The sequence below is a fragment of the Pieris brassicae genome, chromosome 11, assembly GCF_905147105.1.
Source record: "Pieris brassicae chromosome 11, ilPieBrab1.1, whole genome shotgun sequence".
NCBI classification, from domain to species: domain Eukaryota; kingdom Metazoa; phylum Arthropoda; class Insecta; order Lepidoptera; family Pieridae; genus Pieris; species Pieris brassicae.
In genome coordinates this window covers 3,909,082-3,928,880 of record NC_059675.1, presented here as the reverse complement: position 1 = coordinate 3,928,880, position 19,799 = coordinate 3,909,082, and the positions used below count along the sequence as shown (strand labels likewise).

Genomic DNA, 19,799 nt, shown 5'->3' with positions numbered 1-19,799 from the left:
CAGCAATGGACACTTGTATATGTGTTGTAGGGATGTCCAAATACAATGCATACAGAACACATAAACTTTTAAAAGGTTTTAAATGATGTTTTCTCCATAGTCGCTTAAAGACTGAACATAAAATAAGACATAAAAATAATTATAATACTAATTAAAATTTCACAATTATGAATTATATGTTGATTAAACTCGTAGCATAAGATAGTTATGTTAATGTTATAAACTACCACATACCATACCATACCATATACTATACATAGTATACGCCACTTCTATTATTATACGGTATATATTTTAAAAGTAGAATCCGTGGTATTCGTTTGAATTGACTTAAATATTTCTGTAAAGATTTTTCGTATCTTTATACTTGGAATTAATTAAAAATATATTTATTACTGTAGCGTCCCTGTTAGCTTAGCGTTTAAAGGCTCGTTCACACTGAATCCGCGATTAATGGCCGATGGCCGATTGAAGCTAAATTTATGTTTGTGCACGTTGACGCTGAAGGGACGTACGCAGCTGCCGTAATCCGCCTTAAGCGAACCGAAGATTTCCAATTTGAAATGTTACTTACACCTGCTTTATACAAATTTATTAATATTAATAGCTATTAGGAAATTCTTTGGCATCATATTGCCGATAATTTACAAATATACTTCCCATGCGTTATACATAATCGTAATGAATTAATGTTTCTATTGAATATTATACAACAAACTACAATTTTGTTTCATTATTTTTTATTGTTAACATAAACTCAATAGAAAAAAGGGAATGTAAGCGGAAAATCGTTTTAAAATTAATGAAACGATGCGTTTTATAGGTCTATTTCTTGTTAGAGTAATAAGATAATATTGCTAACCCTTTGTAGAGATTAAGATTTTGTTAAGGGCGCGTTTAATCCCACCAGCCCCTCAGACGGGGTCTGCGAGACCCTTTGTCGTTCACTTCTATGGTTTTTACGATCCATAGACAAAGGAATTAGCGTTATATTATTTATTAGTCTATCAAAGCCTGTCCTAAGCCAAAAGAGTTTAAAGGTATGAAATACATATACAAACATGAAATTAGTAATAATCATTTAATAGCCGAGCAATATACACTGTACTTCTTTGATATTATTAATTATAATTCATTTTTCAGGTACGGAAATTTAACGTACTGAGTCTTTCGGATTTTGTAAAGTTTTACTATAAAACCAAACAAAAGATAAAGGTTTCACAGCCTTTAAATGAATCGTTTACTAATAGGGCATTAAACTATGCTGAGAAACGACTATGTACACTACAAGATTTCTATAAAACAACTGCTTTAATGCGGATTTTCGAAAAATATGAACTCCCAGCGGACATTATGTCGATCTTGAAAAATTACTAGATGATCCCGCCTTTCACATTTATGACTCAACAATTTTTTTATCGATCAACTGATTGTCTCCTCTTTTGTAACCGCGGATTTGTCCATACTTTTAAGTTACAATAATAAATTACCTAAATTTACACGGCAATAATTATTTTTAAAGGTAAGTTTAAATTTAAGTAAAAATATCATCTTAAAAAGATATGAAAGTGTTTTTTAATATCCAAGACGTCTATTACACATTGACTGATTAGTTAAATATTATCTCCAAACTTTATATTTATCTTAGTTAATAAATATAGAATTCGAAAATTCTAGAAATTTCGCTTAGGAACTTTTCACTAGTGATGCAAATACACGTTATTCAAGTAAACAAACATCTATGGAACCTGGATTTGCACAAGAGCTTAGTGTAAATAAAAATTCCGACGCACACATCGAAACGCCACACATACACCTGTTTGATATAATCTTGTATGCGTGTGTGCGTTAAGCTGAATGCAAGCCACAAATTGGGCTGAAGTGCAAGGGATAATCCCCCTATGATTGATGAAGCAGCCGCCCTTATCTTTGTTCTTTACTATAACGAATATGCCTTTTGACATTTCTGAATTAAATCCCATTTATTTATAGCTTGTATTAAATAAATTACAAGACGACGACTTGTATATCACAGTCAGGCAATCGGTAAATACCTCTAAGATATCTAATCTTTTTTGTTTAGTTAAAGTAATAATCTAATGTTAAAAACATATTTCCCGATCATACAAAAACAACTAAATAAAGAAATAATATGAAAAAGTACCTAAAAGTTGTCTAAATGTTAATTGTTTTGTTTTTTGAAAAGATTAGTCACAAATAGTTAATAATATTAATTTTAATTATCAATACTCGCGCCTACTTACTTTAAAAAATATCAACAAATCTTAAATAGAGTTAGCTTGTAATGATAATATAGACCTTATTCCATTCAAATATGGCTTACATTAACTTGTATGTTGTAGGTTTATACTCATATTGAAATCTATAGGATAATCCGTAGGTTGAGCCCAGTGGTAGTACCCGCGGGATAAGCAGGCTTACAGCTCGCAACGGTTCGTTTTCAGAATACAAAATAGTTAAATAAAAATAAAATTGAATTTGGTAATAAAAATAGAAACTCCATATACGAAGGGCAAGTGGGCACCTTTATGACAGGTTGCTTTCGATCTATCCCCGTGATAAGCCCTTGATAGGTACACCTATCACGTTTGTTTAGTTTTAAAATTACATCAGAATCAAAAGGATTAAAGATTCAAAAGTTTGTATAGTATGTTATGAGAAAGAGGGTTGGTCAGCTACAGCTACAGCTTTCACGGTCACGGTGTAACAATGATTAGAAACATTTACAGTTATTACGCACTAGACGACGAGAAGTTTATCTTTATAACGAAAGATAAGGATTAAAAGATAAAAAAGAAGTATAAACCACAAAACACTTCTTATGTTTTAGCCAAAATAATTAGACATTAACTATACAATTTGTTGATCAAAGAGAAAGCTATTGATTCTAAAAAAGTGCGTATAGTATGGCACTGATATGGAAAAAAACATTTTTTTAGAACAAATGTTATTAACATAAATTAGTAGTTTAAATTCCTTTTTAGCCCTCATTCAAGCGCTAGTCCATTTCTGAGTTCTAGCCATAACAAAGGATGGGACATATACAGTGGATGTAGAGCGTGGCTGATCCGGATGAGCCCGGATTAGGCAGCCGCTGCCCACCGCCCGGGAACAGGGATACATCTCCTGTGGGATTACGAAAATCCGCATCTACTAGAATAACTTGCGAGGGATTTACATTGTAATCGCCGCTAGGTAATAGAATTTTGCTTTTACATTTCAGTTACAGACCCGAAAGACAATCCTATTAGACAGTGAATGATTAGATATATATAAATTTGATAGGAAATTATTAATCTTTAAGATTCACCTCATTAAAACTAGCTCTAAGGCGTCGATATTTGCCCCGCTAAATACAAATGCCCCGTAAAATACATTTCTCTATGACAAAATATTATGTTAGTAATAATTGACATTTACTCCGTAACAAAAAATATTCACGTCGATGATTAAGACTTGTTATCCGTAACACTAATCGCAAATGGAATGACATTGAAGAAATTGGCATTTGAGTCTACTGTCTTTGGTCTGGACCGTAGCTCTTACTATGATAAACCTACTTGTTTTAAAGTAGGGTTGACGGTAAGTAAAGTAAAGTACCGTTAAGGTACGGAATTTCAGATAAAAACTCCGTGTGAAGTAATTACTTGGTAAACAATTTGCAGATTTAACAATGATTTTTTTGCCTCAGGTCTTGTTAATAAAAATCATTAAAACTATTGAAGGAAAATTGTAGTCTATGACCTGTGTCCGGTGGTCAGAGCAAAGAGGAATTTGATTAATTTTCGCTCTTGCAATAAACACGATTCCACTAAACACCGCCAAATTATAGATTACGCTAATTTATATATTTTAACTAATGAGTTATTGACACACTTATCTTCAGCCACTCGAATATTTGTTGTCTTTACCTAATTTTATTAACTTAAATCGCCTCCGTGACTAATTTCACACGATTTCTCTTCATCATACAAGGTTTACATTATATATATTTCCACGTGGAGTAGTAAACTAAGTTATAAATCTCACGTAAATCAGATATATATGGCGAAATAATGAAGAGTTAATAAGATACCGAACGCAATATAACGGGCGAGGATTAGAGACTTGACCATCAAACGTCTATTTTTATAGTCTGTCATAATCAAGATTATCTTTTAAAATATGAAGACCATTTATCTATAATGTTGGTAATATGCTAATATTAAATATGTATAAATTTATTATAATTCACATTTTTCGGCTTGTGGATGTGGTAAGTCTGTATTAGAACTATTTCAGAACTTAAAATGAAAAATTTAAACTTAGGGTTATTCATTTATTACTTTCAACGGAGCCAAACATAGTGAGCATCTCAGAGCATTAAGTCAAAGACTCGGTCATAATTTCAAATTCCGCGGACCAGTGGCAACCCTACACAGATCTCTTGTCATCACGTATACGCACACACACGTATACGTAGACGTACGGATCAGGACTAAGCCGGATTACTCGACCGTCGGATCTGGATTTTATCCCAGTGAGGTCGAGAATATTATGGATTTTCGCATACGAAAAATGTTCTAGATATTTTAAATTGTATTTCACGATTTAAATTATTTAGTCTTAGCGTCGGTTTTGGATTAAATGCTTCATATTCTTCTTTTGGATTTATTTTAGATGCATTCAGTAGAAAATAGGCAAGATATATACGAAGAGATTTTTTTATAGACAGATATCACCGAACACGCTATTTAAGAGACGTAAACTTCTTACATGAAATATCTTTAATATAGAAAGCGTTTAACGAACATAATTAATACGTTTACCAATGATACTATGAAGCGGATTACCAGTTCTTTTAAAAAACAAAAACATTATTAATGTTCATATATATTTATCTCAAAAATATTTACAATTAATCATTGCATTACAGACATAAAAATACGATCGTCAATTTGTTATTTCATTATATATTTTGAAACCAAATTCAAAATTTCACTTGTGCTTAATTTTTTTTCATTAAATTAAAGATTGCATTACTGTATAATATTCAGCTTAAAACTGAGTACTATTAGTCGTAATATAGATCGATAGAGCCGCACAGTGGAACGGGACGATTATCCGGATCATCCGGGACGGATCAGCCTCGTGTCGCCCCGAGATAAAACAGACCCCACACTCCCCTATGACTGACAATTTCCTATGTGCCTAGTATAGTGATATTAGGTTCACTTTGTCGTGGTCTTAATGCATTTCCTTAATCTTATTATTAATAATAAAAGACAATTTTTTAACGACTAAACTCAAATATGGAACCATTTCAAAAATTATTTTAGCATTAAAATGCGATGTTATCAATGAAACAGGATGTAGTGATTTTTTAAATAACGTTTGAAAAAAATTGGGGACGTTTTTACAGTATTCAAACATTAATTTTTCCTTCTGTTTTCACTCAATTAGTTCTGGTTAACTACAAATCAAAGCGAAAAAAATAACACAGTGTCATGTAAACTTTTTAGGATGACCAGTCACTATTTAAATAATGATAGACAGTTTTGTTTCATAGCTACAAATAACACTAAAAACCTAATAATTCCTTGGTCAAAGCAACATATTACATACTTCTAGAACTAATAATCCGCTAATAATTATTCATCCTCATTAGCATTTTTGATTTAAATAAAATACTAATTCCAATCCAATTATTAATATTAAAGTTCTTATCAACTATCATTAATCGTAATTTAATACTCAGCTATCTGTTTTCGATTTAAATGCGAATCTTTATATAATATGTCACCACAATTATGCACATATAAAAATTGTAACTGAATCAGGCCTATCCCAATTGTTGTCACCCACGTAGTCCTAAGCTTAAAGCTTCATTCTTGGGATTCGTCGTTTGATGACATTATTATGGGAATCGACACGTCATGTCCAGTAAAGCGGTCTCGGTTTTAGAGCTGCTGAAACGTGGAATCAAGTACGTTGTTCAATTGGTAACATACAGGGTACATACATTATCCTTTTTCTCAATCTTTTATTAATTTATTAAAATAAATTATCAAAAGTCTATGCGAATGAAATGAAATGTTATACAATCCTATGTATATTATTTTGATTAAAGCACTGTTTAATTGTCGTATCAGAACAAAAGTAGTAAAACGAATAACACTTTGTACTCGTAGTAACAAATATACGTCTACGTATTACGATAGACGTCTTAGGAAATATGAAAGGCTTTGTATAATTTTCAAATTTTAATTTCTTATCTATTTGAATCGTAACGTGCTCATTTTAAATGTCAAATTTTAATACTTTAAACTGCAGATTTCTTACCTTATTCAAATAAAAAATCTTAGTATAAAAATGAAATCGGCTTATCTGTATACGACAGGCTTATGAAGCGTCAGCAAATTACTTAAACTGTGAGTTTTTGACGAGAAAACTACAGTCTAAAAATATTTTTACCTTTTCTTAATTGACTTGGGAAAATCGGAAATTTGTATTTATATTACGAATATATTCGAATAGAAGAAATTATATACTCTAAGTAAGCAATATTATCAAATTGGCACTAGTTTTTCAAGGCACTTTTCAAGAATATTTTATAAAACCTTTAGCAACGCAAAACATGTTACTTCATAGTATCTCTTCAAACAAGCGACGAGTTAATGAACATTCTGACGGTACCCAGGTATGAATTGACAAAAAGATATATCTCCAACGTCACTATAATCCGTGGGCTATTGTGCAATCGCTAATCGGCGCGGATCGACGCAGGCGACTTGAAATTAATAATGATTTATATCAACCGATTAGGAGCATTAGGTATTAACTCGCCACCGTGTCTTTGGCGGGCCACGTGATGTATGTTATTTCTACGAGTATATTATTCTTATCTCTCATCCAATGTATCGGGCCTTAATCCCTTTATTTAAGACTGAAATTTGCATGTATAATATGACAGGTGATACTTAAAGCTAATCGGACGAGCGGAGCTTAGCGCTCTTTGTAACGATAAGTAGAAATGAAATTATGTTTATCTCGTGAATATCTTGTGCGTAGAAAAACTTTGCATGTTCACCAGCGATGCCGAATGGAATATTATGGGAAAATATCATATCTTTTGTATGCAACAACTTTTCTCATCTTGAATCAGCGTATCTAGATTCTTTGACATGGAATTTATTATAGAATCGTAACGCTGATAAGTTTTTAACTATAATACGTGATACTCTTTATTATAAGCTTGGGTGTTTTGTGTTGCACAATGTGAGTGTGTGTGTGCCGTGTGTACATCGGCTTAAGCTTTGGGCGCCTTACAGCCAGACGGGATGTCCCGGATTAGATTTAAGGGGTAAAAGAACTTGAAAGGGATAGAGCTAGACAGATTTACTTTATAAAGACAAGGATAAAAGATGGGAGATTTAGAGATTATGATTCATAAAGAGTGGAGAATAAATGGAAATTATTACGGAGGGAATCAACGTGGAGAATTAAAACGTTTGAATGGAATTCATGTCGTTTTAACCCCCGTGACTAATCATGATACCCAAAACTATGACATTAATGATATGGTAGTTCGGGTTATAAAGGTTTTAGCTTAATACGTTGTCAGTACATTTTTTTTATGTAATAGCAGGCAAAAAGGACAAGAGGCTCACCTGATGTGAAGCGATACCGCCGCCCGTGGACACTCACATTGCCAGAAGACTCGCAAGTGCGTTGCCGGCCTTTTAATAATTGGTACGCTCTTTTCTTGAAGGACCCTAAGTCGAATTGGTTCGGAAATACTTCAATGGGCAGCTGGTTCCACATAGTAGTGGTGCGCGGCAAAAACTGCCTTAGAAAACGCTCAGTCGTGAAACGACGGACGTCGAGGTGATACGGATGGTATTTTAAATACATGGACGAATTACATTAAAGCTTATTTCAGCGTAATTTTGTTGTTTAATAAATTCCCTAAATCAAAATGTTGATACGTTTATCTTATTTAAGAGTATCGATTTTAATTTAAAATTTGACGTGTAAGATATGAAAGATATCAGTAAATCAATTATAGGCAAGATTAACGCAGAGATGAAGCCGAACAAAGGAAGGGGTCGGCGCGTGACGGCGAATAAACGGTGCATTCATCGGTACACGGAGATTATCGTTTTTTGTTCAATTCACTGATTTATATATTTTAATTAATTATATAAATTACAAATGGGGATTGCAGAAATACTAATCTTGTAAGAAAACGGTGACGATCACCGTAACCGCACGCTGTAAAGCACGCGAAACGTCGGAAAAATTTAAAATTATGTAATAATTATAAGTTTATAATAATACAAATAACTTTAATCCGGTTAAAAATACTGTTTTATTTCAATGTGTAAAAGCTATTTTAACCAAAGACAATACTATGCATATTATTTGATTTAATCGCGTACCCGTTAGTTTGATCAACGTGTGAAGTTGAATAGTAATAGAATTATAAAAATATCTTCTAAAGACATGAACGGCTATAACTAAACGAAAGCAAACATCGTTCTAAATGTACCTAAACGTGATCTATACTATACAATATGTATGGAAATTATATTTATCTGTTAAAACACAAAAGCTCACCAGTGATGCCCTTATTTAGCAGGTTATTGAAGACCTCCTTCTTAGGCGAGAGATGTGGCGCATGCGAGGCTCGCTCATGCGCCGGCGTGGACGGCGGCCTTGGAACCGCGCGCTCTTCAGGAGAGCGACGTGGTGGACTCTTACTGCGACGTAACTCTGAAGATAGGCTCTGTAACACAAAACTACTATCATATTCAGAGCACAATTAAAGATAGACAATGTAAAATATTTGTATAAATAAGGCTTTGGGTTAAAAACAAATGAAACTAGATTTTGTTTTTTGTTTACTTAAAAGTTTCTAACGAAAGTATTACTTGCTAAAAGGCAACGATTAACACACACGACATAAAAAATAATTCGCCATTTAATACATATAAAACACATAATTAGATTTCAAAATCATCAACAACTTTATAGCATTTTTATGATCAATGAAGCAGTAGACGCAATGTCAAGGGAATCACATGCCAACATACAAACTATGAAAAGTCGTACCACTTTAGACGTATAAATTGGACGATATTGCGTCAGCACATCGTTGATGAGCCGGCACTGATTACGCTCAATCAATGATTGAGGCTCCACGCGAATCTGCGCTTTAATGAGGTTAAACAGACTATCAGATAAAAAGATTTTAATAAAGACGTATCAAGTGCGTCTTGGCAGTTTGAACCCAACAAGTATTTAGAACGTAGATAAACAGATCATTGCATGAATTAATTTCCCGTGGATTAGGTTATAATAAAGTTACATCACAGACCATAATTGCTCATACCCTATCTCAATTGAGATAAGCCGCAGTTGCCAAATCGGCATATATAACTTTATTGTTTCCTGATTATTGTATAATAATTTGGTTTTAAATTAATAATATTTTCAGTACCTACTACATTATTAAGTTTTAAATCTTTATTATTTTTTTAGGCTCTGTTTTTCTGAATATAACAATGTTATTATATAATAACAATAGACAAACCCCTAGTCATAAGACTGAATTCTATCACTCCTTCTTTGCTGTGCTTTAAATTTATTTAAAAAGCTTTTTGAACATTTATCTTCTGCCTCATGTTTGGCTTCTTATATATATTAATTATTAGCGTTAACCCTAAGACTAGCTTTTACCTTTTTATTAATATTATTATTATTAGATTTGTTTGTTAGTTTATTTCAGTTATAGCTAGTGTTACGTGTATTTTATGTTCTTTTTCTTAATTATGCAGTTCATGTACTTTACCCTCTGTAGGTGTTTCTTATTTTATTTTCCATACTACCAAATCTTGAAAAGGGTACCTACCGAGAGTTTACTACGCCTGCTGTTTCTCTCGGCCTCTGTCTTCTTTACCGATGAGTAGGGATGTGTACCGATACAAATTTAATGACGAAGAATAAGTCATAGATATTCTAAGGTTGACTGGAAGAAAGCGCTTGTTAGCGAGAAGGCTTGTACGTAACCTGTTTTCAATTTTTTATATTTATGTTTAGAGTTAATAACTATTAAATGTTTGCGTCATACCCCATAAGTTCGTCAAACAATCAATAAATAGAATGATATTTTTTTAATACGTTATTACCAATGTTTTTTACATTAGCATGTCAATGTTTCTAATGTTTTTTTATAAACCGCAATGTGACGCTCTTTAAAAGGGAACCATTAGCTTAAACTATTTAAAGACCGATTCCCTATTTGTCAAATAATTAAGACCCTTATAGATTTTTATTCTCGATCACCTGGAGTGGAAGCTTAAAAAACTGTTGCCCTTTAAAGGAAAAAATACGTTGAGCTATAAACTATTCTAATAAATGAGGCTTACATTACAATACATTGTTTTTAGTACATATTATTATTATTAATTTATACCTCATAAAATCAATGAAATTGTTGCCTAACAATTCTAAGCAGTTGATACATTTTTGATGACTTTACTATCGAGTCTATGAACCTACTCAGAATAATTAAAATTAACAACAAAACATTTTTTCTTCTAAATCACAATCATAGAGATCTTCTTGAGCACGAGTGCTGTCAGAAAAATTTGCTGTGGTTTCTCAGAAATTATGTTCCATTTTTAAAAGGAACAAGTGGTTCAATAAGGAAGCCAATAAGTGCCATAGACACACATAGAGTCGATTCGCGCCACAGATCTGTCTAATATCGTATTGGAATTTGTGATGCCGTTTGACCCCTGTTAACCTAGATTACGCTCCTCGGCGCCTGATTCGTCCTCTCAGCCTGATTGTGTTGTGACACAAACTGTAATGTATTATGTGTTAACTCTTGCAATCACGGCTACCACCACAATTACAATGGATACGTTCGCCGAACTTACAATTTATTCGCAATTCGCTAGATGTTTCGATGTAACTAATTTGTTCGATTATGGAATATTTTTGAGACGCTATTATAATAATTCTCAATTTTTATACGTGTCGTGAAGTGTCTATCTCGTTGATCATAACGCCTTATATATATATATATATATATATATATATAAAGTTAAAAGAAGGTTTATATACTTTTATTACGACAAATAACCATGACGAACGCTGTGACGTATTTATCGTAACGGTCGGATATTAGTTGCTAATAAATCGTCATAAAAACATGACAATCATGTTATTAGCAATGAAACACTTAGCACAAAAGGCCTAGTGCGAATCACGACCGTTATGTAAAAACCTAGCGGGATCAAAGTGGTGAATGGAAGATTTCATGAAAATTATAGAAGTGATACGTAGTAAAGAAGTAATCATACTTAAAATTGTGTAATTTAATAAAGGGTGGAAAATCCGAGCCTACGGAGGTTTATTGTGTCTCAAGAAAATTTAAATTAAAGAATGTATTAAGTACATATGCATAACAATAATTGTTATATTTCTCATCTCTTCTATAACAAACTTAATACTGAATAGGCCTCTCAACATTAAGACCTTTGCGGAAATATAATTATTACAATATTACAACTTTTTGCTAGTTAAATATCATAAATTTATTACGATACAAATTTAACATCGAATTATACAAAGACCATAATATTTTTATACGGTTTTAATTAATTAAAAAAATAATCCGACTTACGTTTGCAGTAAATCTCATTTGTCTCTGGTATTGTTTATTACAATGAAAAAAGACTATCTATTAATTACACAGTCTTATAATTCTGATTTAATTTTACATAAAATGAGCAAGCAATAGGTAAAATTGAATATTTTACAAACATATCTTGATGAAATATAACCTGTCTTATAAAAACCTTCAACCGGCGTCAAAAGTTATAAGTGTTAATTTTATACGTCATATTTGTTAGAAAAATAACAATGATAACGCTCAATTAATATGAGCGATAATATGTTTTGATTAAATATTTGTTTTAAATATATGGCGTGGGAGCCACTAATTATAGTCCATACCTAATAATATCGGTTGTATGTAGATGTGAAATATCATTAGATTTCTATGCGTGAGCACGTTATTTTCTCAACCAAGTACATTAATATTGCTATAAAATTTCCTAAATATATATATATATATATATATATATATATATAAATATTAAAGGTAAAAAAATAATAAATTATTTCAGCGAGCTCGCCCGCGATACGAAAAGAAGCAATTTGCAGAACGGCATATTTAACTACAACTGTTGCGACTTTTCTCTTTTATAAAGCGTGTATTGGGCAATTACGTAATAATTCATACAAAAACTATTAATACGTAATTAAACACGAGTTTCTTGTACAAACAGAGCTCAAGTGCTGTCAGTCGGCATAATCTCCGAATGTCACGTAAAGATCATTAGGAATAATACACGGTTCTCTATTTACTAACTTATCTCAATTATGTTTGATTACTGTATTTGTTATGCTACTGTGGCACTAAATGCTTGTTAATTTTTTCTATATTTTCACGACGATACTGATTTGGCGAAGAATATAGAATGTGCCGATGGGACTAATGTGGGATATTATTTAAATAAATATGAATGCGGTTTTAGGCTAATTGTTATGCCTTCATACTAAAGCTCAATCAATAGAACAAAACGTTTATATGAATTTCACACAGAGATGTTATTTAGACATTATAAACTAAAGTCTATAAATTATAGCCTGTTTCTTGAGGCAGGTTTACGTATAATTATGGGTTAATCTAAAGTCTCCCATTACCGTGAAAGTGTTCATAAAAAAACTTGCCAAAATACTCAAAATCCACTCGCAGCTAACAGAAGCAGAAGAAGTACCAAAAAATTTTATGTGTAATATAACAACATCTATAGAATTAGTAGTCAAGTTTTATCCAATATTGTGAATATAATCTCAAAATTATAATATTTTCATTGTGTTGCTATGATTTTTTCAAACATGACAAAAAGCAAAACGAAATCGCTGTCCTGTTAATTCCACACTTTATATTACAAATGTTTAGAATTACTTTACGTTCTAAATCTGAGTTATGCCAACAGATCACAACGAGCTTATCTAGTCAGGGTAGCTGCGTAATGGTGACATACAAACAAGCACCAAAACACGATAGTAACATTTACCATGGCATTACGCGTTTTGTCTATCGCTATGAGCCGCGATTATTTATGCCCCACTTATTTGTTCGAGATAACGTTTAGAAGTATCTTCTATTTGTGTAAGATGCGAGTTTATCTTTTAATTCTACAGCTGTCAACGAGTCATGCGCTGTTTTTCCCTGACACACACGAAGCTTGGGTCAATAGGAATGGTTCCTACATATTTTATTAAGTTAAACTTAGTTTTTTTTTTAATTTTATGGTTTGGTAACGAGACCTTTCAGCCAAGTCTTATTTTCGGGCATTAATTTTCACTCATTTTTAATTGCGTGTAATTTCGCTTGTTATTCAAATGTTTCATTTGTTTATTTAAATCAACCCTATGGTATTTTAATGTATTAATAATATTTTTACCAACATCTCCACCAGATAGACACCAATCATCTATCATCATCAGTAAATCAATCCCTTTCCTTATTTATAAAAATAAATCGGTGCCTTTATATCGACTTATATGTACGCTGTGATAAAAAAAACAGTTTAATTAAAATTAAAGCGATTCCTTTTTTTGAAGGGGGTATATACCCCCAACCTTTATTTTAGCGACCCTCTCCAGTATCGCCCGCAAACCTTTATGCTTGCTGACTAAACCTCATGAATCATTATAGATATTGTAGGCATTATCAAACTCTACAACTTCTCTCTAGAATTCAAAAGGTATTTTAATTTTTCTGGTAAAAATTACACTCACAAATACGAGGCTTTCGATTGATAAAGGAATTTTCAAATTCGGTTCAGTACACCTCCTACAACCTTCTAATTTTACCTCTTTATATATGTAACATTACGAGACGCTACACTGCGAAACCTTAATAAACGGCTAGTGAAGTCATAAAAATTATGTTATATAACTGAATTAACATTTAATGATGATATGCGAAATACGCAGAGAGCAAGATACAAGCGATAAGGGATAACAAATTAGCCGCATAAGTTTGATACACACGGTTGTTAGGAAAAATAATTAAATTTGCTGTTTACTTAAAGCAAAAGAATAATGGTATTAAAAGTATAATCCATACTAATAAAGAGCAATCCGTTTGTACTCAAGCATGACAGGAACAATGGCTATTTTTACAAATATTACAAATATATCAGATACCTTGATAGCATACCAAAACAGAATGTCTTCCCTTTAATAGAGACTTTAAGTTATTGGACACTTTCTTATGTTAAAAATCCTTATTAGTAAAGGTTGGTCTCAAATTACTTATAAGTCTTAAGTCAAGCTAGATCATATGTTCCATGATAGTCGTAAAGACACATTTATAAAAAAATTGCCACCACCACCAACCACAACGCTCACACAGATACCGAGTCACAAGAGTGACTACTATCTGACTGAAGTACTATTAATAATTATTATATGCAAATATCGGCTATTTAATAAAGTCATATTGTATTGAAGTATCAAGTAATAGAATAAAAAAATCCGTCATATTCGCACACATCGAAAATATGTTACTGAGAGCCGTGGCTCCCATATTATGAGGTTAAATTTGGATTTATATTTATCAATGCTTTATTTAGTAAGAAATATCGAGGTCGTTGTTGACTCCGTGATTATTTTTAATGATTTAAGATAATGATTTTATATGATTATTTCCCTTATGACATCCACAGACTCGTTATGTTAATCAAAGCGGTTTGTTTCGTAATACACGCGTTTATTTCAACAAAGTATACCATTTTTACGTATAAATTAATTTAACTAGGGCAAATTGAGCGTTGACAATTTAGCCTTTAAAAATTATAAAACTTCAGTTTTCACAATTTTGTCTAAGTCTAAACCACAACTCCGTAACTAAATATATAAAAATTGTACTGATTATCATTTCCACATAACAAAACACCATACTAATTATTTAATCAGAGTACTTGAATTTAATGTGACATTTTCTGACAGTGGCACAGATCCGGTATAGATAAAAAATATTTAAAATGAGTAGAATATTCATTTCTCGACTCTTAAGATTACTTTTTAGTTTTCTTTTAGTTTTGTATTTGTATAATTGGTCTTCATTATTAGGTAATTTTTTTCTAGCGATTAGTTAGCTTAGCGATAATCCTCCCCGTTGCTTAATTTATATTCTCTGAATGTATGTTTTAAAAAATCCACGTCATAGAACATACAGCTTGTAATAATGAATTTAAGAGAGAATGGTTGTAGATTTTTTTAGAATGAATTTTTTTTTACTAATCGAAATAAAATGTCATCGTAGTGAATCCTATTTAATTATAAACCAATTCAGTCTAATATAAAACATTTAATATTTATTTTTTTCTACTTTATAAAACTATATATTATATTTGGATAAATTGTATATAATTAAAAGCGTATTATATACGCATGTATAGTATGGTCTTCGTGCATTAAGTAACACAGAGTAAAAACTTATGTTAATTTCCCTGTCAAACAAAAATTATTTTCGAAGATGATCCACAAATTGTCCAATGAAAACCACCACCGTGTCCACCGTGGCTACGAGGATTCATTTATATGAATGTTTAATTTCACCCCCTCTACAGTCTCCTTTCTCAGAACCAACACAAACTTTTCCCACAAGAACAGTTATTTCCCGAAGGTACATTTTCTATGCACGCCGCAGTACATCTGGGCCTATATATTCCAAGGGCATACTATGTAACGATTGTCAAACATCCGTTGTACTACGCTTACAGTGGCCTTATTCACATCGCAATCGCAGCGATTCAAATGTGACAAACAGTTTTACCGTTTCATTAAATTATACAGAATCTGACACATAAGTCGTTTGAGGCTAGATTTTGGTTTCTTTATGATGGTTTTGTTGTAGTGTGTGTTAAATTAATATTCTTATTCATATACTACAAACTCGAAAAGGTTATTCGATAAAGGATCACCTTTATCACTCTTGTGTTTTATTAAAAAGAAACGCCTTTAAAAGAAATATATATTATTAATTAATAGGATTAAAACTAAATGCTATAGGCTATCTCAACAAGTACAGTTCAAATGCGAATAGGTACACACTTACACAGGCTCTATTTACGCTAAGTAATTTATTCATTAATTACTTTTCATTTGGCGTCTTAAGATAGGCATCGAAACGTACTCACAAGATATCTCCTACATATTGTGTGCTTAGAGATGTTTATATACGTATAAGAAAGTCAAAAGCATGGTACTGGCATGAAATAGAATATTTATGCGATAAAAAAAATATTTTAGCACAGAACATCACAAATACTTCAGTATTAAAGATAATAAAAAATATTGTGTTACTAGTGTTCACTTTTAAACAATTATTAAGCTGTAATTAAAACTATTATATACATTTAAAAAAGAAAAATATAAATATATATACTATAATTAATTAACTTTGAGGCCTTAACAAATAGTTTGAAGTAGCTTTTCAAGCTTGCATGATTTTTTTACATGTAATAGGAGGCAAACGGGCAGGGTAAGATCACCTGATGTTAAGTGACGCCGCCCATGGATATTCAGTCATTGCCAGAAGGTTCGCAAGTGCGATGCCGACCTTTTAAGAATTGCTATGCTCTTTTATAAAATAGCTAAAAATGCAAGACAAGAATCTCCAGTAGGTTTGTGTAATTTTTCATACATTTTGTGACATCTGCCTGACACTCCTTTCAATTCGGCTGTCAGGATGTCTTAATATTATAGTTACCAACTGCCATAGTTTCGGGTGCAACGTAGTGTGTGCAAAAATGTGTATTACTGTTATAAAACTAGTATTTATTTATTAAATTCGTTGTATAAAAATTACAAATAAAATCAGGAAAAATATTAAGAAGGCAAACGGGCATAATCGCTAGTAGGCTTCCAGGTAACCATTGTTAGGAAAACAAATACTTAGGGAGACAGTACATAATAAACTTAAATATAAAATAAAAATGTTGGTGCTTAAGAACATTATTAAATTTTAAAATAAACAAATAACAAAAGCGATTATGCAGAAAATAGGGTATGATTAAGATTTTTATAAGTCTTTTGGATATATCTATATAACGTATAAATGTTTCTCATTAGAATCCTTATTATCATATCAGTAGCAAACAATACCTATATACATGCATCGTCATTTGACACCAATTTTAATGAATTCCCTAATTCCCACATTCTATGTAGTAAATATTTACTACGGAAGTGGTTGTTATCTATAATTGTTTGTGGTCTATAGTTTTATCGCAAAGAAATGTTATTCTCAATTACATTCATTTGTTAATTACTATATGTATTTTAACATTTAACTGTAATAATTTTGGTAAAGTATTTTAAAAGGTTCCTGGTATTTTAAACACTTTTGTATGAACATAATGTGAAAGCGGGTCGTTATGTGTATCCACACATATGTCGTGTAGTTGTCAATAGACAACATAGTCACGTCATTAAGTTAGTTTATAATAATCTTTATAAATGAAAAAAATAAATATATATTTTGTAAATACTAATTAAATCTATTTTTTTTTGTATATTAGTTTATAGTGCATTAGTTTGTATAGCAGTCACATGGGTTCTACTTCCCCACAGACATAACCAATTTAATAATTAGTCTTCCAAGACCAAGTAAAAAAATTTGTTGCACGAAAAACAAATGACGTTAAAATCTGTTCGTACCAGTTTGGAGCAGTATTGGTATGAGCAATCTATTAACACCAGCCCGCTACAAAAACATAATTAGTGTCATTTACACTATCTTTGGATGGGATAAACATGGGAATATTGAACGCACCAAATTGGAAACAAATGGTTGGACGAAAGTGCTAACTCAATTTGTTCGGCTTTCGCTAACATGAGGAATATTCCTTGTTGCAACACTCTACCACTGTATTATCTACTTACGTGTAAAATATATCATATTTCTTTTAATTGTTATTCGAACATAATCTATATATATAAATGATTTACTATTCCCCTGGTCACGGCATCACGCTTGAACGGCTGGACATCGCAAATTATTTTTTTGTTGTGTTTGGTATTATCAGGAGAAGGTTTTTATGAAAGAAAATTGCGCGGAAAATTAAAAAAAATAAGAATACTTAACCACCATATTAAGTTATCATGACTTTTGTTACTATAGCAATTTTTTTAAGTGCATAGCGCTCTTACCATACAAACTTTTTTCTTGTAACCTTATAGCGTTTGACATAACATTGACAATATGCGTGCTGCAAGAGCTCTAAGAGGATGTAAGAAAAGTGAATATCGTTTAAAATAAATGCATCGAACGGAGATTTTATATTGATAAAATAATTACAGTCGCTAATTGTTTGTGGCATTAATCTTGAAAATCCATGTTTTTCACATGGCCAGTTATTTGCGCACCAGAAAAACAAACAAAGAATGTTGTATATCATCAAGCATTTTTAGTTAATAATACTTATTCGAAATCAATATTCATAGTTAAGACAGGACAACGTCCAACGGGCCCACTAGTAAAGAATAAATATGTACGTTTCAAGAACTTTGTTTCCCATTACAAAATTATGTTATTTCACATGAGAATCTTAACATTATAAATACGACAGGATACACGACACCATCAGACAGCCGTCCTAATTTTACTCCTCTAGGCTGATTAATTTTTTTAACGTTTAAAATATTAGATTTTAGACGGTAATATATAAATAAGAATAATAATTAAAATTTAAAAAAAAAAACTTTATTTGACTCAAAAAATATTACATTTTGTACTTACATTCTAAAGCTTGTAAACATACAATAGGCAACGAAACGTTGAGATACAATATTCATTTTGGTTAACCTTACACATAATATACTTCTATGAGCCCCTGCGTTTAAACTAGGCCTACCCTGTATCTTAAACGCTAGTTTCTTCCAGTGTCAATAAGAAATTGGTTAAGTTGTTTGTCATTAGATGTTTATAAATTTTATTGTTTATTAAACTAAATGAGGGTAGAATCTATTTAAGTTGTTGCAATGGGTTAGACCGTAATAATATTATCTAAATATCTATTATTATATACATAATATTATAATTACATTATCATTATTTATTTTTATTTTATTTTATTTACTTATTTACACTTCGTTACACTACAAAATAAAAATAAAAATTAACATAATTAAATCAAAAGGAGGGCAACTGGCGGCCTTATCGCTTACGAGCGATATCTTCCAGGCAACCACTGTGAGTAAAGAAAAAAGAAATGTATTAAATAAGATAGGCAAGTAGTGCAAAATACATGTAATACACAGTTATTAAAACAAAAACTAAACAGGAATAAAATATTAAAGATACATTAAAGAGTAAAAAGACACATAAATCACGATAATTTAAAATAAGTCTCACGTCACTTAGTAGTTAGTAAGAAAGTTAGGGATTATTTACAGACATCAGCCTTTATGTGCTCCACACGTCTTCCATTTTGTGGTCTCAGACATGCCGGTTTTTCGCGACGTTTTCCTTTATCGTAGGTATAAGTAATAATTGCGCTAATAAAACATTTGTTTAGGAGCACGGTCTCAGGGTCGGCACCTCTTACTTATCACAAGGACAAGACTACTTTACGAAATATAATTATTGTTTTGCGCTTATTAAGAGCCATTATATCTGTCATACAAATGTTTTCCACACATAA

General features: G+C 31.5%; 1 protein-coding gene across 1 annotated transcript in view; it reads right to left on the bottom strand.

The window, feature by feature from the left end:
• Window positions 1–19,799, bottom strand: part of LOC123716381 (homeobox protein dve-1) — a 71,139-nt gene that overhangs the window by 23,849 nt on the left and 27,491 nt on the right. Inside the window, exon 2 of the mRNA XM_045672096.1 lies at window positions 8,620–8,788. Within this exon, the coding sequence (XP_045528052.1) occupies window positions 8,620–8,788 (169 nt within the window). The remainder of the gene's footprint in view (window positions 1–8,619; window positions 8,789–19,799) is intronic.